This window comes from Drosophila ficusphila, unplaced genomic scaffold (assembly GCF_018152265.1).
Source record: "Drosophila ficusphila isolate 14025-0441.05 unplaced genomic scaffold, ASM1815226v1 contig_791, whole genome shotgun sequence".
NCBI lineage: Eukaryota > Metazoa > Arthropoda > Insecta > Diptera > Drosophilidae > Drosophila > Drosophila ficusphila.
Window position 1 is genome coordinate 11,299,705 of NW_025064737.1, and position 18,831 is coordinate 11,318,535.

The following is an 18,831-nucleotide window of genomic DNA, read 5'->3' on the forward strand; positions in this document are numbered from 1 at the left end:
TGAACAGAAATCAGAATAGAGCAATTGTGAAATAATAAAAACGGTCTGTCTTTATTAATCGAGGTCGATTCCACTAGCTATGCTAAAACCCATGACTCCAAAGATCTGGCTAACATTTGCCTGGTAATCCTTGAGATGCGCCCGCTGCAACAGCGTCACATAGATAAAGGGTCCGTTGTAGGAAACAAGCTGGATGAAAAATTCCCTAGCAGGCGTCTGCAGCTCTTGCGGTTGAGTTTGCGACAGGTAAAGCACCACCGTGGACATCAGTTCGTGAAGATGTTTTCCCTCGATCTGAAGTCCAAGTATAAAGTCTGCTAGACTCTGGAGTAATTTTAATTGTAGTTTGTATTCCTGAGTCTGGGCTTTTTGGGTTTCCACGCTGCTGTGCATGCTAGCTGTCCTGAGGAACTGCTTCAGTTGTGGTATCACATCACTGAAAGACACAGAGATGTTTTATAGATACAAATTGAAATTATCCGTAAACAACACCATACCTAAGGCTTCGTTTTAATATAAAGTCCTTCGCATGAACGCCCAGCAAGTGCAGCAAAGTGAAGCAACGATTCAGTACCAATGCGTCTTTTTGACGGAATTTTTCGGTGAGCGGCTGCCATACCAGATGCACCAATGGCAATAGTTCGTTTTCATAGTCCGCCAACAGAGCCACGCCACTGGAGAAGCATTCAAGAGCTGCAATCTGCTGCGCCTGATTAGCGGTAGAAATAAATTTGATAACTTGGCCCAACATATCCTTTACCATTTCTACATGGCGCGGTAAAACAGGCTTTGAGGGTTCTGGTTCTGTATCTTCAACTTGTTCCTCATTCTTCGACGGCTCTTCCGCCATGTCAGCGTCGCCGTTAAGATCATCCATTAACTGCGGCCTATTAAGGACACTTAACCATGTGCTCAGAACACTTTTTTCCTCATCCACTTGCATTGGCAGCTCTGCGTTAATTTCAGCAGCTGCATCAACTTGCCAGTCGGAAACGTGATTAAGGAATGCTTTGAAGACGCGCAGATAGGAGTGCACATTTGCAGACTGATGCGATTTCGAGCATTCCTCGCGTATGGTATGAAATAAGCTATCTAGATGCGGAACGTTGCCCCGAGTGCTGTACTGCAGTACCACGGTGAGAATGTCCACAGCGGCGGTGCTATCAGGTGACCGTTTCAGCAGCGAATTTAGGTGGAAAGTGATGTAGTCAGTAGAGCACTCGATGAAGTGAGAAGGTTCCGCATATCTAAGAGCGTACTGCATAGAAACAAACGCGAAACTAGCCGCTTGGTGAACAATAGTGTTGCTGCTAGCCACTTTGAGAAGGACTTTGTGCAGACTCAAAAATATATGCCTGTCGAAGGTGTCGCCAATAAAGCTGGCACAGTGCCCCACGGCGTCCAAAATCAAGCAGGTGTGCAGCACATTGAACTGTGCGTCTGCAATAGTCACTCTACTGCCGACCACCTCCGTCTGCTCGTCGTCAGAATCGCAGTCCTGGGTGCGCACCTCCACAGCCGATGAATAGAGACCGGGAGTATGTTCCTCAAACCAGTGGGTGGGCTTAATAAAAATAACTTAATTATAGAAAATACTGAGTCAAAGTACCTCAGACTCACCTTATGGACTTTCAGACGCCAAGCTGCATCTGGTTGGAGAGCCAGGTTCCAGTGTTCGTCCCGGAGAATCTGGTCCAGGAAAAGATTAGCAAGCACCAAACGACTTTCACGAGCCTTCTTTTCCTGCGGAGTAACCATCAGAGTAATGAGCAACACACACTCGTTCATGGAAGAGGACCTTTGCTGAATAAGCTCTTGACAGTAGTCGAAGATTAGACGACTAATAGAAGGCTGAGCTCCCAAAAGGGCTCCAATATCATACAGAATGCCCACTGTGCGCTTCGAGGCAAGATGCTTAAATTGGCGCCATGGCAGTTTGGCCAGTTCGGCAGCCAGACCTTTGGATTCACCCTTTTGGATGCGACGAAGGCTATACTCTTCGTTTAGAAGGTCTCTAGTGGGCTGCTGGTCAAGAGCTGCCAACAGACAGTTGACAAACATCTCTAGGTTTTTAGGGACTAGCAGCAGTAATTGCAACTTTTCGGTGTTGACGTTGCGCAGAAATCCCTTGAAGAAAAGTAGCTCGGCGAATTGCTCATTATCCTCGCAGCGGTGTAGAATGCGAGGCCACTTGTTGAGGTGAGCATCTAGCAACATCTCAGCATTCTCGTCGAATATTCCCTGGATGCTGGGCTGCTGCTGGAGAAAATTCAGGGTTTCTCTGCACCGCCTAGATATCTTTTCATTCTCGTCCTCTGACAAAGCCAGCACGCTTTCTAGTACATGGATAAAATTGCTTCTCAGATTGTGGGCACAATGCTTGAGCAGCAGGCAACACACTTCAGAGAAGCTTTCCCTCACCCTCAAGGCGGTATGCGCCCGCAGTATACTCATCTCCACAAAGATTGGTCGTAGGCGTCGTGACGTCGCCACTACCCATTGGACAGATCTTGGCTCCGTTTGCATTTGATGCAGCCTTTCCTCATTTTGTTCGGTGGTCGCTTTTTTGCTTCCAAAAAAGATGAAATCAGTTTGCTCGGCTATATTGTCCTTTGAGCTATTGAACAGTTTTCTAAATGCTGATACATCGTAGCGCATTTTCATAAACTCATCAGTGGTTTCCTCGAACATAATGCAGATTATGCGCCCTAGGGCTTGAATAGCCATCTAAAAATAATAATAATTCGTTACTGGTTGTTAAAATATGACTCTTTATGAAGACTCACCGATTTTAGGGTCTCGCCGACCTTATCATCTTTTAATGAGGTTTTAAACAGCACTATAAGGACTTTGGGCAGAAAAATAAATATGGTATTTGCCACCTGGCTACGCAGCACGACATCCACATGATCAGACTCGTCGTGTACATAGAAAACCACCATAAGGCACTGGATGGCTGACTGAACTAGTTTGCGATACTTTTCTTGTTCAATTATTTCCAATAGCATAATCAGTATCTGGCCAATCACCATCGCCGTTTCCTTCGTGTAGAAGGATTCAAGCACATCGGTGGTTGAGCGACGCAGTGCTTCAAATATGCACTGAATGGCCGCTAATTTGATCTCCTCGGAGAGGTTTGGTCGCATGACAGCTGCCTTTGAGTCGCGTACCTGCTGTAGCACCACCACCAGGATGGAGCGCAGACCCTTTTCGTCCGCCAGGTAAGTTTGGGAGACAATGTTGCTCAGGCAATTCATCAGACTGGTGCGTAGTTCCTGGTTTTCCCTGAAGGAGACGATATTGTTCTGAGAAGGGCTAATTTATGGGAGCAGAAGTCACTCACCCGGTTAGCTCATCTAGTTTAACCACCAAGGGCACCACTGTTTGCACCTGATAAATACGCATTTCCCCAAAATTGAATCCTTCGATTTCGCGCTCCACCACGGACAGCGTGTCCTTGCTGGGCTCCTTTATAAAGCCCTCAATGGCGGGCTTTATTTTTGTCACGTACCGCTCCAGATGCATCATCTTGGCAGCCGGTAATAAATATACAAAACTTATATGTATAAACCCAAAACAAAACCCGGCAAAATCAGCAAAGCAATTTTGAACCAACAGCTGTTTGAGCAGTCACATGGATTTGCGAAAAATAACACATTCCAACCTACCACCCCCTGTTGTTATCGAAAGCTATCGATATCATAGAATTGGCCGCCAAAACTCGAATTTGTTCGTTATTTTTAGATCTTCGTATTACGGTATAAAGGAAATCTCTTGAGATTTCAAAAATCAAATCGGCCGAGAAATATTTTTCTTTAACATCTCGGAAATAAAGTTGATATAGCCTATATACCTGACGGGATTGGCTTAAGAACCATCTCCAAATATAATCAAAATCGTAAAAAAGGTATCAAAAATCAAAACAAAACGGTTTAGCGATCATTGAACTGGATCTTATTTTCATTATAAGTTCAAACGTAAAATATTTTAATAAGCGGTTATACATTTAGTTGTAGAACTCATGTTGGGCTTCGTCTTTGCGCACGCTGGTCTTGTACCCCTTTTCGAAATCCTTGGCATTGACAACGTATCGATTTTCGCGCACAGCGTGCATTCCCGCCTCCTGGCAAATGGCATTTATGTCAGCATTCGAAATCTTGTCCGGACGAGCTATTATGTCCTCTAGGTCAACATCCTCACCCACATTCATTTTCGATGTAATAGTGGAAAAAACCAGACGCTTTTGACGACGATCTGGAAGTGGAAACTCTATTTTGCGATCCAGACGCCCGGGGCGTAATAGAGCCGGATCTAAGGTATCAGCACGATTGGTAGCCATAATAACCTTGATGTTGGTAGTCTCATCAAAGCCGTCCATCTGGTTAAGCAGCTCCAGCAGGATTCGCTGCACCTCGCGATCTGCACCTGTTTGGGCATCAAAGCGCTTAGTGGCAATGGCATCGATTTCATCGATGAAGATGACGGAAGGAGCGTTTTGCTTGGCCAAACGGAAGAGATCCCTTACCATGCGAGGTCCTTCGCCCAAATACTTCTGGACAAATTCGGAGCCTACGACACGAATAAAGTTAGCAGTGGTGTGATGAGCCACCGCCTTGGCCAGCATGGTTTTTCCGCAGCCAGGTGGACCAAAAAGGAGCACTCCACGCGGTGGATCAATACCTAAAATCGGGGGCTAATGAGTAGGAATTCCTACATCTCTGGACTACCTACCAATCTGCTTATAGAGCTGGGCATGAGTCAGTGGTAATTCCACAGCCTCGCGGATCTCCTGCTTCTGCATATCCAGCCCTCCAATGTCCGAGTAGTTGACATCGGGTCTCTCTTCCGGCGTTAGCATCGTTATGGTACTGTCCGCCTCCGGCGGAACCAAGTCCACCAAACAGTTGCTCTGCTTGTGGAGGGCCACCGAAGAAGCGGGCTTTAGTTGCTCCCTATCAATCGTAGACAGGACACGAACATAGTAATTGGATCCAGTGGTGGAAGCCACTATGCCATTATTGACGTCAACCGCCTCAAGAAATTGCCCAATTACCAACGGAACGGCCTTAATGCGCTTCACCTCCTCCTGAGCATGGATAAACTCCTTTTTTAGATTGCGTTGTTCCTCTTTGATATAATCCTCCTGCACCTGGATGAGCTCCAATTCCATTTGGAGCTTTTTGTAAAGCACATACAAGTCATGGGGATCCAGCCCATCGTATTCATGTAGTGTCTCTTGGTGGAATATGGCAATTTCCTCCTTCAACAAGCGTTTTTTAGTCATGATTCGGCAGTCTCGAAAAAAAGGATGACTTGAATTTTCAAAAGCTAAACCAGAGTGGAATTGGGAAGTTATCGATAAAAGTTATCTAGCGTTGAGAATGGCCAAAGATGAAAAGCCTATGTGACATGGACGTACGGAATCAAATTTTTGGGGACCAGTAAATAATTAATGTGAAAAAGTCTTTACAGATATTGTTTCCCGTATATTAAATACAATACAAATGATCCATTAACCTTATTTTGCTAAAAAAAAATTTGTATTTAGTTTTGCGTTACAATGTGAACGACAATCAGCTGTTAAACGGACCTGTTGTTTTATCTTACTCTTGCTTTTGTTGTGATTGCTTTTCTGCCTCCGACGTGGAGCGATCTATTTATATATCTATTTTGGTTTATTTTGGAAACACGTATTCTCTTCGGTATAGGACATATATATGCTTAAACATTGCCACCTTCAGTGAATCGGTTAATCATTTTTCTAAGAAAGGTTGTTAATTACCAACAACTATTGTGCAACGCCGGCCGGGACAAGGAACTTAATGACAGATCGACCAACCGAGATAGACATATAGATTTTCCAACGGTTGAAAATATTAAAATATCGGTGTCACAACGATTATGGCCATTATGTAATGTATAGATTTCTGCTCCAGCATTATTAGTATACTAGCGACAACCAAAGACCGTTTCACCATGGACATTCTGGTGTTTTTGACGGCGGCGGCCCATCTGGTCTACACGCCCTTTACAAAAGTTGAGGAGAGCTTCAACCTGCAGGCCATGCACGACATTCTATATCTGCGCAACAACTTTACGCAGGTGGGTTAAAATAGAATTCTACATTTTCCTTTAGTTTACTAATTGTTATCTTCCTGCTCCTCAGTACGATCACCATGAATATCCGGGCGTGGTGCCCCGCACCTTTATCGGTCCATTGGTGGTGTCCATGATCTCCGCCCCGTTCGTCCTCCTCTTTGAAACCCTGAGCATCAACAAGTTCTGGGCCCAATATGTAGGTAAAATCAGCTTTAGAATTGCAAACTCCCGAAAACTGAAGTATATTTTTTTTACTCCAGTGCGCCTTGTCCTGGCTGGAGCCATTTCCGTGGCCTGGAATAACCTACGGCAAGCGGTGACCAAAATTTACGGCGTTGAAGTGCGTCTGTGGTTTACAGCCATCACCATTACGCAGTTTCACTTCATGTTCTACATGACGCGGCCTCTGCCAAACATTTTTGCTCTGCCTATAGGTGAATCTCAACTGTTTTGTCGATATATCTCTCTTATAGCTTGATTTTTGCAGTGCTATTTGCCATTGCCTATTGGCTGCGCGACCAGCAAAAGCCATTCATCATCTGCTCAGGGATATCTATCCTTGTCTTTCGATCCGAGTTGGCTTTATTTTTGGGTCTTTTGCTGGCAATTAGCCTTCTGCAGAAAAAATTATCCATTGATGGGTGAGGTGATCGATCTTTACTTACTATTTTATACTAATCTGTTTATTAATAGGCTGCTGAAGATTGCATTGCCGGCGGGCGTCTGCGTTTTGGCGGCCACAGTGCTGGTCGACTCGTTCTTTTGGCGCCGGTTGCTTTGGCCCGAGGGCGAGGTGCTCTGGTACAACACTATCCTAAACAAGAGTTCAAACTGGGGCACGTCGCCCTTTTTGTGGTACTTCTATTCGGCCCTTCCCCGTGCTATGGGTGCCTCGTTGGTGTTTGTGCCTATCGGAGTTATTCTGGAACCACGGATTCGCCCATTGGCTCTTTCGGCTCTGCTGTTTGTCCTGTTATACTCCATTCTGCCCCACAAGGAACTGCGTTTTATCATATATGTGTTTCCAGTACTCAACATTGCCGCTGCTTGTGGATGCCAACGCATGTAACTTAATTAACTTCTTTCTTGTTTAATATTATTATTGAATGATTTCTTCCCCTTTTAGTTGGATGAACAGCGCCAAGTCCAATTGGCACAGCTTTCTGGCGCTCGCCTGCGGAGCTCACCTCATATTGAATATTTTTTTGACGGTCTTTTTGCTGGTAATTTCTGGTACAAACTATCCGGGAGGAGCGGCTCTTTCCCGTTTGCATCGCTTAGAGGCTGGCTCTTCAAATGTTTCCGTGCACATCTCCAACTTGGCCGCCCAGAGTGGAGCTTCTCGTTTTATGGAAATACAAGAGGAGTGGATCTACAGTAAAGACGAGTCAATGAACTATACCCAAGCGGACTTAGAAGAGTACACCCATCTCTTGGTGGAGGCAAAAAACAAGCAAAATACTGAACTGTGGGCCTCACTTCAAAACGAATTTGATACTCTGGAGTTTATTGACTGCTTTAATAGTATTGGAATCCAGTACAACTCACTGTTACCAGTGCGAATTAAAACTAAACCTTGCATTGGTATACTTAAAAAAAAACTAGTCACTCCAAAAGAAAAGTCAAAGACCAAGGAGAAAAAGACAAAACCTAAGCAACCAGTTGTAGAAAAGTTAGCTCCCTTACCTCCCATTGAAGATATTCCTAAGGACAAGGAAGAACCTAAACTTAAGGCGAACTTTCAAATGGATATGGATGATGACGATGGCATTGTGGCAACTGTAGAGGAGATGTCTTTAGAAATAGACACAAATATTAAGCCTGAACCCGAAGAGGATGTTGTGGAAGCGCCAGCCAAGGAGATAAACTTCCAGGAACTGCGGACTCTCGCCATGGGACAAGCATCTAAAAAGTCTCGGGCCGCCACCAAGCTTAAAATTCGAAAGATTATCGAGCAGCATTACCGAGCCAAGGGCAAACAAATCGAAAACGATTCCACGGAACAAACGACAAAACACACCGGAACACCCGGCGGACGCCCTGGAATACGGCAGTCCGTAAAGTCCATTATTAAGCAGGAGAAGATTAAGGAAATGATCGAGCAGATCGCAACAATGGACCTCACACGCATCTGCGACTTGGAAAAGACATCGACAAAGGACTGTTTAAAACAGGTCATTGACAAAATAGATGATAGCGAGGGCTTGAAACCCAAATGACAAAGCTTTGTATTGTGAAATGTTTTTGAGTTAAAAATTAATTTAAATTAATAAAAAACTAACGAGCGGAAATTATTTTTGGTCGCTCTCTAAAAATGTTTAATATCTGGGGATCGAATATTTTTTAGAAACACAGATATTTGTTTTTGGTTTTTGGAAATATAAAACATAATTTTTTATGTAAACATATATTTACATTTTATTAGTTTAAAAAATTGGTAATGCCAATGGTTAGTGTTCAAAATAAAATGTATATTTAAAAACAACAACAATTTCATCGTGATTCGTCACACATTCTGCCCATCTCTAATATGGACTCGATATTTTGACTAGAAGCAGAAATTTTTGTTAACAGTAAAATCTAAATTTAATTCCCCAGAAGCTGTTATCAGTTGTTAAAGGTGTGAGATTACAATAAGCCGGCAACTGCAGATTGCGCCACATGCGCATCTCACGAAATATTTGCAGTGGTGTATTTAATATCGCCAAACTCCCGCGCAGCCACAATCATATGTTTTCTTATCACCTTCAGGTTGACCTCAGCCCCAGTCGAACTACGGAATTCGGAAGAAAAACAAGGTGCTAAAATGGAGTTGACTGGCTGGGTAAAAAACTACGACTGGGGCCGCAAGGGTATCAACTCAGCGGTGGCGCAATTGGCCATGGCTAATGATCCTGACTTTCGCCTGAACGAGGAAGAACCTTACGCGGAGATGTGGATGGGCACCCATGTATGCGGCGTGTCCGTAGTGAAGGAAACCGGCGAGACATTGGACCGGGTGCTCAAGAAGGACCTTCCGTACCTGTTCAAGGTCCTAAGCATAAACAAGGCACTCAGTATCCAAGTGCATCCTAATAAGTGCGAAGCGGAGCAGCTGCACCGCGATCGCCCGGAGATCTACAAGGATCCCAATCACAAACCGGAATTGGCCATTGCTCTTACGCCTTTTTTGGCCCTGGTTGGATTTTTGCCGCCAACGGTCGTATGGGACTACATTAATCAGTTCCGGCCACTAGTCAGTTTGATAGGCCAGGGGGAAGTGGATGAGCTGAACGAGTCGCCCAACGGCGAGAGCGTTAAGTTGTGCTACACGAGCCTTATGAGGGCACATGAGGATGACATTTCCAAGTGCATTCGTGAAATAGCAAAAGGCTATAAAAATGGTAAGTAAATATATCGGATAATCTCTTTCTTACCACTTCTAAGCCACATCTATTTGCAGAACTGAAGTCCCACAACCTGCTGGATGTGTTCACCAAACTGAATACGGACTTTCCAGGTGATGTGGGCGTGCTGTCACTGTTCTTCCTCAACTTGATCCGGCTTAAGCCTGGCCAGGCCATCTATCTGGGCGCCAACGAGATCCACGCCTACCTGGACGGCGACTGCGTGGAGTGCATGGCTTGCTCGGACAATGTGATACGTGCTGGACTAACGCCTAAGTACAAGGATGTGGACCAGCTACTTAACTCAGTGAACTTTTTTTCATATGACGATCGCAAGGAGTTCATCCCGTTCCGCATCGACGAGCAGGTCCAGGTCTATATTCCTCCAGTGCCCGATTTCGCCGTTATCAATGTAAATATTAAACACACTCTGGAAACTTACAAGCTGGAAATCCAAGCCTTCGGCTCCATACTGATAGTCCTGAAGGGTACCCGTACCTTGAAGCTGAAAACCCAAGAGGGCGACAAGGAGATCGTTTTGACGCGCGGCAGCATCGTGTACATTCCTGTCGAGGCAGCGCCGGAAATCGAGTTCGCCCAGGCCGAAAACTGCGACAACGAAGACTTTAGCGGCTACATAGCAACGAGCAACTACTTTCGAGTGGCATAAAATACCTAGTTAATCTGAATCTTTTGTAAAGTGCAATAAATCCATAAACACATTGAGGGTTTGCTGGTGAATGAATTTATTTTCAAATAATTGTAAGCTAAAGTGGCAATAGTAGCGATAAATAAGTTATCTAATCAATTGGCTATACTCGTTCGTAATACATATAATAGTTAACGAGAAATATCTTGCGCACAAACAGGTAGTTTCTTAAATATTTGGGATTTTTGCAATCAACAATTTCATTTACTTAGGCTAAGGCTACGAAACTCGATCGGTTACATTCACTGGGGGTAAGTATAGTATTATAATATATACGTACGAAGCAAGAGGTTCGAGTGCAAATCTAGAGTAATTCAATAGAATCGGTGCTTGGACTGATGGGCTTACGAAATACCCGATTACATGGCCTACTTAAAAAGGGTTAACAATGGAGAACATAAAATTGGCTACGATATGATACCGCCCGTGCTTTTTTGGTTGTCTTGGTGCCCGGGGGTTGCGGTGGTTCTACGAATTGTAAATACATCAATATATCCATCTCAGCAGTTGCTTGGTTTGATTTCACAAAGTTCAGTAAAATGCTCAAAAAGTTTGTACCAAAAAAAAGTACATACATCGTTCGGTAAATCTCATAATAAAATTGTTTCCGGCAACCGATTGTGGTTGCCATTTGTACACAAGTGTAGTTATAGTAAGTAGTTAGTATTGTAGAGAATAGTTAGTTCTTCCGGCTTGTAGTGCTTGTAAGTAGATGGGTCTGTTACGCTTGCGCTTGCCAGGAGTAGTTAAGTTACCGGTGGCTACTTGTATATGTATATAATATATGGTATAAATAACGTAGTACCACCTGCTACGGTTTGTGCCCACAACATTGGTTCGTTACCCTAACAAGATAGAAGTGGAGGTGACTGGCTATCGTGTTACGCTATCGATTCGGGACGTGTCCTTTGTGCATATTTAACTCTTGAGCAGATTGTTGGCGCGCTTGTTGACACCGTCCATGCGAATGTTGTTGGCATCGCCCTTCGCATTGATGCGGTCAACCTGTTTGTTCTGGTTCTCCAGCTCTGAGCCCATGTCGAGGGCCATGTTGCGCAGGTTGCCCAGCATGGAATTCACCTGCCCGAGGTTTTCGTCCATTTCGTCCTCTCGTGCATCGTTTGTGATCCTTGCCACATATCCGGATTGTGGTGGAGCACCCATTCCGCCGCGCTCCCGTTCGTCGATGACCCGCTGCGGCTGGCTGGCCACGATCTTGCCATCGTCGTTGGCCTTCCAGGCACTCTCGCCGTCATCCTTAATGTTCACCTTCTTCCAGGGCAGAACGCAGATACCGCAGCACTTCTCCATGCCGCTAAGGTTCTTTTCCGCCTCTCGCATGTCCGCGTTGATCCTGTCCATGCCCTCCTCGATACGGTCTAGTTGCTCGCCCTGATCGTCCAATGCGACGAGGGTGCGAATGCCCGCCTCCTTGCTCTCGTCCATCAAACTGAGCATCCGACGAGTACTCTCCAGAGATTCATCGGCCACTTGGCCGGACTTGAACTGCAGCTCCTGCAGTTCTGTGCGGGGCTCGGCATTCTCCACGGCGGCCATTTCCGGGCTGGGTGATTTGATGACTTAAACGCTTAGCAAGTGGTTGCGGGGCAAGACGTTTGTCTTATTGTGTTTGCGGGTTGGGGGAAATTTAGCCAGAGTGACTCACAGTCGAGAAATCTCGAAACGACCTTTGTGCTGGTTTCACTATGTGACTACGGTGGATATGTTATTAGGGTGGGGTTAAGCTCGTTTGTGCCCGTCAAGTTGATTAGGAACTTATTTTTGCAAAAATTTTGTTTTTTCACACTACACAACGCCAATTTGTATACATATGAGAAATAGAGAGACCGCGCTGGGGGCGATATCTAATACTTGCATATCTTGGCAACCCTGTATACTTTTGGGAGCGTATCCAAGTGTGACCAGAGCCTACGCATATATCCGAGACACTTGTGATGGTGTGAGTCTTCGGTGGAATTAAATATTTTTGATCAAGTAACTCAATATATTGTCGTCAAGTCATTTTAGTTAAGCTACTATTAGAGATCTAATAATCAACAAATTTAACCAAACAACTTCAAGTATAGTAACAAATTATTATTAGTTTCTTGCTCAGTCTTGGGCCACAATTTTTTCTGTGACGCCGTTGCGATCTTTTACTGCGCGCGCAGTGTTGAAAAGTGTTTTTGAAATATTAACGCTTTGTTTTTTCTGGTACAGCGTCGGTTTTCAGCTGCTCTTTTTCTCAATTTGTTTAACAATTACCATTTTTTTTTGTAATAAAACCCCGTGTGGCCAATTGGGCAAACCATCTAAATAAACATGGACGAATCGCGCAGATCGATGGCAGGAAAGGCAAGTATTAAGTGAATGCGCCAAAGGATCCCCGAAAACAAACTGGATTTTCTAGTTATATTAAAACAAATACTATCCTGCAGATGGATTCTCGCCAGCTATCGATGGCGACCAACGACGAGAGCGTTAGCATGTACCTATCCTTTGACGCAGACGACACTTTATCCGGCGGAAGTAAGTGGCAATCGGCACTCGTCACCCAGAATAGTCAGTACTTGGAAGTGCACTCCAGCAAGATGGAGGGTAACTTTGATGACAAGGACCTCAGGCGTACCGTCCTGAAGGATCTGCAGCAGTTGGCTATCAGTGAACCGGACCAGAGTTCGCCACTTCGCCCATTTGACAAGAGCGTTTTAAATTTGCACAACGCCTTGTGCTCCACACCCTCCAAGGACAACACACAGGCAGAACCGCTAGCTCAGATTATAGCCATGAACCTGTCAAGTGTGGATGACAAGGAAAACACCCAACCTGACGGGGATAATCATGCTGGTGGCGAAAACTCTACGCTGTCCAGTTCCGTGGACTTGACCGCCAACACGGTAAAAGCCAATACCTTGAAGACTGCTGATGTCACCGTAGACGAGGAATCCTTGCAGGAGCCCGTTAAGACTCCAGCTCCAAGTCAGGTCTATCCGTTGAGTGCCAATGTGGTGCTAGAAAACATCACAGAAGGTGGGTTCAAACCTTTAAAATATTTAAAAAAATTTTAAGTGTCTTTTCTACACAGTTTCGAACGAAGGCGTTTCCATGCTTGCCTCGCCTCCAGCAGAAAAGGAGATCGTCCAGGTCAACGAAGTGGTGAACGAAGTTTCTGAGCTGATTGCAAAAGCCCTAAAGATATCTCAAGACTCCGTCAAGCCATCAGCCTCTGTAAAGCCGTCGTCCTCCAATTTAAAGGTGGAAGTGGGCAAAAAGAGACCGAGCCTTTTGGGAGCTTTGCCACGCCCAAGGCGCTCGTATCAGCCGATCACCAGTACTGAGACACGCAACTACTCCATCATGCAACGCATGTCGGTGGTGGTAAAGACCACGCTCAATAGTCCAGCTCGGAAAATGGGTACGGGCGGAGGTGTGGCTGCTAGCCGCCGTAGTTTCTTGCCCGTTTCCAAATCGGTTAAGAATACCAATCGCAAGAGCCTCGCTGTGGCTAGTTTCCGTACGCCAACAAAAACCATTCAGAAACCGGCTGTTCTACCAGCGAAGGAGATTTCTGAAAATGTATTTAAATGCAAGATTTGCGGGCAGACCTTTCGCTTGAAGTGTCTGCTAACAACGCATGTGCGCATGCACGATTTGGTGGAAAATGGTCCCAAGACCCTTAAGCGTCTGCACGTCAATCCGGCTGGAGCTGGAAGCTCGAAGAATCGCTGCAAGTTCTGCGACAAGAACTTCGCCCTGGAGCGTGCTCTGCACATTCATTTGATGCAAAACTGCACCAAGATTCCGCCAACCGAAAAGCGCAAGCTGCAGTTTACCGAACTGAACCACGAGAAGAAGGCCCAGCTGCCCAAGATCGGTGTAGTTCCTTCCAGCGCGGTAGCCGCACGACTGACTTTGCCTCAGAAGAGTGGGATTCAAGCGATCTCTACTCCGGGAACCGGTAATAAATCCAACAATTCAGAAAGCAAATTGGTTAGGGGAAAATTGAAGCAACCCAAGAAATTCGTTTAAATTAAACTAAAAAATTTTGTTAATTGAGATTGGCATTCATTGTTTCCCCTAACCACTTTTTATTAAATTATATATCTCCAAAAAAAACTTCATAATAATCTCATTTGGTTCACAGCCTCTACGAATGTGGCCCAGTCCATGGTCCCGCCGTCCGTAAAGAAGGTTCTCAAGAACGTGGCGCATGCCGGCGTCTTTCGTACTCCCACCAAGACTGTGCCGTGCCACATCTGCAAGCAATCCTTTAAAAGTATACTCGAGTTCACCAACCACAGCCTGACCGTTCACGTGAAGAAGCAGCTAAACGAGGACGAAATGGGTGCACAGAGTGTCAAAGATTAAATCAAACGATTGGTGTATAGCCTAGTCTAGGTATAAGTCAAATGTACTTTAATCTCTCCAGTTTAAATGCACATTAAACTAATCATTTGGATTTCTTTTCGGGAGGTGGTTTCATATCTACGCCCTCCGTTTTTATGTCCAGCGGTCCCGTGGTATTGTTCAACTCGGAAGGGTTCCCCGCGGCGTTTAAATCCTCGCCAGCTGGCTGTGGCTGCTGGATATTTTGCAGCATTGGCGGTATGGGTGGGGGAAATTTCCGTAGTAGTTCGGCCAGCAACATGTCCACGCGCTGCTTCTGGAAAAGTGTGCCGCTGTTTTCATCCTTCGCCGAGTTGGCGTCCTTTTTGTCCGATTTTGATTTATCAGATACTGGAATTCAACAAAATTGTCAGTTTAAAAAAAAAGTATTTAAAAACAAACTATTCGGACCAACATATTCCATTGTTAAGTTTGATCAATTATTATTATTCATAGTACTACTTACACACTTTGTTCGAGGAAAAGTCCCAGGTGTATCCTTTGTTGGGATGATAGCGGGCGTAACTGCTGGCTTCCTCAAAAGCCGATTGCAAATTAACCACAGTATTGAGCTAAAAACGAAAAAGTTCATCTGATGCTCAGGCTATCGGTGTGAATATACCTACTATGCGTGCATTGATGACGTTGGCCAAATCCGGCGCCTTGTATACTGTGCCTCCGATGATGTAGTAATCGGCTATTGGCGTTGCCTCCGAGGGATTGTGCCGGTGTTGCTTGCGAATCACATACAGGATAGGCTCCGCCACGTGTAGCAGAATGTATTCCAAGCCAATCATGTTGCTAGAGTGAAAAGTAAGATTAATATCTAGGAGAAAGGCCAAAAGGACACCTACTGCAAGTGCTCCGGACCGAGGCGCTGCATCCGTACCGTTTCGTTGTTACACATGTGATCGTAAAAGGGATTCGACTTGCGACAGAAGTAGTCCATGACGGTCTGCGGACTCAGGGTGGCCATCATCTGGGTGTCGTGCCAGGAGAGGCGCAGGTGGTCGTTGGTCATCTGTCGGCTGGCCATTGTGGACACGTGCTCTTCAGTGGGATGCGGAAAATGTTTTGCTATGTATTTTCGCTTGGCAATGACAGTGGCTAATTTGTGGGTCAATGGCGTTGAGAGCGCTTCTTTTTCCTATTCCTATTCCTAGCGATCGTTTTGTTTACAAAGCTATTTTCGGCTACACGCTGCCAGTTGGAAGCTGTCGGTGGCACTTTTTTGATTTATTTGTTGTGTAATAATTTATTTAGCAGGCTGTGGCGCGGGCTCCTCTGGCTTTACCAACTCCACGTTAATACTGTAAGTGATTGCCTGATTTATGGTCCTTTGCAGTGCGGTTTTATTGTGTTTTCTACTTGTGTTTTTGCCTTGCACTCGATAAAAAATCCATTTTGTTGTTATTTTCGCTTGGCCACCCCCGCGTACTGTGCAACACTGTTTTCGCTTAACTGTCAACACTGGCCGCAAGCGACCGGGGTGGCAACGCAGTTTGTTTGGGGCGGAGAAGAAGAAGCACCAGCAGCAGCGTATGCGAAAAAGTTTAAAAATAAACAAATTCCGTTTGAAATCAAACTGATATTCAATTTTCCGGGCGCGCAGTTAAATCGTAGGAGCCGACACAAACAAAAAGCCAAGAGAGTCGGATTATTAGGCGAAATTCTTCGCTCTCACACGGAACTTGGCCTCAATATTGGGAACTATATCAGTTCGTTCTGTTCACTTCGTCGTGGCGCACGGGAATCAGACGCCCAGCAACGCAAAGCTCTTGCAATGGTAACCACATATCATCAGTTAGCTGACTAGTTATCCAATCGAATCAATACCAAACTCCTGACCTGTTGTACATAGTCGACCCTCAAAATCACCCGCACAATAAAAGCAACGAACCCACCCACTCATCTGTGTACATACTTATGAGTAGTGCATATATGCCAGTCAAGGTCTTTCGATTCTCGGCCAGGCGCACATACGAAAACGTTCTTTTTTACGCCTCACCTTGATTTTCAACTATATATTCGTGCGTGTGTGTCTGTGCTGTTTCCATGGCTGCCAATCTTTGTTTATTCCACCTGAGATATCTTGAATATCCTGTGTAAATAACCGCCTGAGTGTTCTGTGTGCCAGGATCAGTGTTGGGATGGCTACTAGCTTTCAGAACCTAGTTAAAGAGTAAGAAATTTAATAAAATAGGCGCGTTTTTTAATTACATGACTGTTTCTAGCATGCTTACTTTTTTCATTTGTCTATGAGTGCTTCAAATATGCAAAGAGTGTAAAGTGAATAGAAGTTTAAGTTAATGAAGTTAAATGTTTAGGTAAAATAAAATTAAAATTGAAGCTTGTAAAATAACGCTTTAAAATATTTACCCCATTGTTTAAAAAAAATAACGCTTGCGTATATTGTATTTCCATGCGCTAAAATCATTAATTTTTTTTATGTTAATTAGGTAAGGTTAAAATACCCATTGCTATGGATATTATCTAGGCTTGCCCCCAACACTGGTCATAGGATGATCTTCGTTCCGAAACGACTCAATTCTATTCTTTTTTAGATTGTCGAACACTTTATAGGCTTAACCGGATCCCTTCCAGATCCGAGCTCCAGTCTGTTTCAGCGATATGCGCTACATAAAGCCGGAGCCGTACTATGAAGTAAACGAGCAGCAAACCAATCTCTTCCAGCCTCCATCCTTCAAAACCTGAAAACAATTAACTAACCCCCGTACAATTTACAGGGACTGCCACCATTTAATGTCAGCGGAAGCCCTTTCAATGTGGTACCAATCCACAACTATCCGGAGCTGATGAAGGACACCTGCGCCCTGATCAACTCCGAATGGCCACGATCGGAAACGGCGCGCATGCGCTCCCTGGAGGCATCCTGCGACACTTTGCCCTGCAGCCTGGTGCTGACCACCGAGGGCATGTGTCGTGTGATCGCCCACCTGAAGCTCAGCCCAATTACCTCGAAGAAGAAAGCCTGCTTCGTTGAGTCCGTGGTTGTGGACAAGCGACATCGCGGTCAGGGATTCGGCAAGCTGATCATGAAGTTCGCCGAGGACTATTGCCGCGTAGTCCTGGATCTCAAAACCATCTACCTATCCACCATCGATCAGGATGGGTTCTACGAACGCATCGGCTACGAGTACTGTGCACCCGTTACCATGTACGGACCTCGTCACTGCGAGCTGCCAAGCCTGCAAAATGCCAAAAAGAAATACATGAAGAAGGTTTTATAGACGTCAACGCCAGTAGTAGTAGGTTTAGCCAAATTGGGCCGTGCCGAGCCCGATCAGAGAGTGGCAGTGAACTAGTCAAATTGGCAAGCGCTTGAAATTCTTTACGGGTTTGCCTGCCAACAGCTGCTCCGAGCCATACCCTGTGGACGCCCGGCACTCTGCCAAAGTCTGGGATGAGTGACACGTTCCACCTGGCGAATCACGAAGCAGCTACACCTTTTGATTCCATTACACCGATAAGCAAACATTCACCAAACGCTTGTGTTGATTTTTGAATATTACTTTCCGCATGTATTTTTTAAACTTTTTGGTTCTTTTTGTATGACAAAGGTGACCTCCCCCCGTCCGGGCTGTTCGGTACATGTATAAGGCTAATGTTAACCTAATCCTAACTATGTTTAGCTACTATTATTTGTTATGGTTTTGCTCAAGCGTGTGCATAGTTGCTCCTAGAAGAATATCTACCTGCCTGCGATGATAATAAGAAGCTCAAGTATCTTCCAACGAAACATAGCATATAGAAACATATCGAGCCTTAGCATTAAGCAATGACCGAAGGCAATAACTTCCAATAAAACGTGTAGAAAAATATGAGATGCCATGTGTTATTCCTGGGCGGAAGTGCCGACGACGGAAACGCCTGTCTGGCATCAAGAGCTAAGTGATGCATCCAAGCGTCCACATCACCGCAGATGACAAGTTCAAGTTCATGGCGGCGACGTCTATAAATTGATTTTATTTTTGCACAGCAAAATTTGACGGGGGCTCGGTGCCCAAATGGTTAATGCCCGCCCAGTGATCGTCATCATGGTGTTACAGAAATAACATGCAGTGATGTAAGGCACACAAAAACATATCTCTCTCGGCTGCCGCCAAATCTCTCTCGATGGGGCTGTAGCTATAGGTATACAGACAATGACTAGGGGCGGCGTACGCCTCTCCGAAAGCGGAAGCTGTTGATCTCTGCTGGCTTTTTTATGGTTACACACATTTCTGAAAT

The 18,831-nt window shown here is 45.1% G+C and overlaps 8 protein-coding genes across 9 annotated transcripts; 4 read left to right on the forward strand and 4 right to left on the reverse strand.

Moving 5' to 3' along the window:
- Window positions 1-24: 24 nt before the first annotated feature.
- LOC108098931 lies at window positions 25-3,610 on the reverse strand. The gene is made up of 5 exons (XM_017202136.1): window positions 3,344-3,610; window positions 2,787-3,285; window positions 1,621-2,727; window positions 498-1,564; window positions 25-436 (listed from the first exon to the last, which is right to left on the reverse strand). Exons 1-5 carry the CDS (start codon window positions 3,526-3,528, stop codon window positions 55-57), a joined length of 3,240 nt encoding a protein of 1,079 aa, XP_017057625.1. The 5' UTR covers window positions 3,529-3,610; the 3' UTR covers window positions 25-54.
- Window positions 3,611-3,931: 321 nt separating this feature from the next.
- LOC108098953 (26S proteasome regulatory subunit 6B) lies at window positions 3,932-5,383 on the reverse strand. Its single transcript, XM_017202161.2, has 2 exons — window positions 4,732-5,383; window positions 3,932-4,680 (listed from the first exon to the last, which is right to left on the reverse strand). The coding sequence occupies exons 1-2, from the start codon at window positions 5,282-5,284 to the stop codon at window positions 4,007-4,009; spliced, it is 1,227 nt and encodes a 408-aa protein (XP_017057650.1). The 5' UTR covers window positions 5,285-5,383; the 3' UTR covers window positions 3,932-4,006.
- Window positions 5,384-5,595: 212 nt separating this feature from the next.
- LOC108098952 (probable Dol-P-Man:Man(7)GlcNAc(2)-PP-Dol alpha-1,6-mannosyltransferase) lies at window positions 5,596-8,393 on the forward strand. Its single transcript, XM_017202160.2, has 6 exons — window positions 5,596-6,102; window positions 6,167-6,299; window positions 6,360-6,533; window positions 6,587-6,740; window positions 6,793-7,164; window positions 7,226-8,393. Exons 1-6 carry the CDS (start codon window positions 5,977-5,979, stop codon window positions 8,316-8,318), a joined length of 2,052 nt encoding a protein of 683 aa, XP_017057649.2. The 5' UTR covers window positions 5,596-5,976; the 3' UTR covers window positions 8,319-8,393.
- Window positions 8,394-8,617: 224 nt separating this feature from the next.
- Window positions 8,618-10,211, forward strand: LOC108098937 (mannose-6-phosphate isomerase). The gene is made up of 3 exons (XM_017202144.2): window positions 8,618-8,719; window positions 8,851-9,482; window positions 9,542-10,211. The coding sequence occupies exons 2-3, from the start codon at window positions 8,906-8,908 to the stop codon at window positions 10,153-10,155; spliced, it is 1,191 nt and encodes a 396-aa protein (XP_017057633.1). The 5' UTR covers window positions 8,618-8,719; window positions 8,851-8,905; the 3' UTR covers window positions 10,156-10,211.
- Window positions 10,212-10,648: 437 nt separating this feature from the next.
- LOC108098938 (synaptosomal-associated protein 25) lies at window positions 10,649-12,073 on the reverse strand. The gene has a single exon (XM_017202145.2). The coding sequence runs from the start codon at window positions 11,749-11,751 to the stop codon at window positions 11,113-11,115; it is 639 nt and encodes a 212-aa protein (XP_017057634.1). The 5' UTR covers window positions 11,752-12,073; the 3' UTR covers window positions 10,649-11,112.
- A 168-nt stretch (window positions 12,074-12,241) lies between these two features.
- On the forward strand, window positions 12,242-14,647 carry LOC108098877. Of its 2 annotated transcripts, none has more exons than XM_043208927.1 (4): window positions 12,242-12,549; window positions 12,633-13,224; window positions 13,292-14,152; window positions 14,339-14,647. In XM_043208927.1, exons 1-4 carry the CDS (start codon window positions 12,517-12,519, stop codon window positions 14,560-14,562), a joined length of 1,710 nt encoding a protein of 569 aa, XP_043064862.1. In that variant the 5' UTR covers window positions 12,242-12,516; the 3' UTR covers window positions 14,563-14,647. The 2 variants fall into 2 exon arrangements, with proteins under 2 accessions (XP_043064862.1, XP_017057552.1); XM_017202063.2 differs by having other exon boundaries at window positions 12,245-12,549; window positions 13,280-14,152.
- LOC108098878 (mediator of RNA polymerase II transcription subunit 6) lies at window positions 14,578-16,026 on the reverse strand. Its single transcript, XM_017202065.1, has 4 exons — window positions 15,435-16,026; window positions 15,207-15,381; window positions 15,047-15,152; window positions 14,578-14,931 (listed from the first exon to the last, which is right to left on the reverse strand). Exons 1-4 carry the CDS (start codon window positions 15,614-15,616, stop codon window positions 14,645-14,647), a joined length of 750 nt encoding a protein of 249 aa, XP_017057554.1. The 5' UTR covers window positions 15,617-16,026; the 3' UTR covers window positions 14,578-14,644.
- A 51-nt stretch (window positions 16,027-16,077) lies between these two features.
- LOC108098880 (N-alpha-acetyltransferase 80) lies at window positions 16,078-18,425 on the forward strand. Its single transcript, XM_017202067.2, has 2 exons — window positions 16,078-16,366; window positions 17,328-18,425. The coding sequence occupies exons 1-2, from the start codon at window positions 16,364-16,366 to the stop codon at window positions 17,829-17,831; spliced, it is 507 nt and encodes a 168-aa protein (XP_017057556.1). The 5' UTR covers window positions 16,078-16,363; the 3' UTR covers window positions 17,832-18,425.
- Window positions 18,426-18,831: the final 406 nt, after the last annotated feature.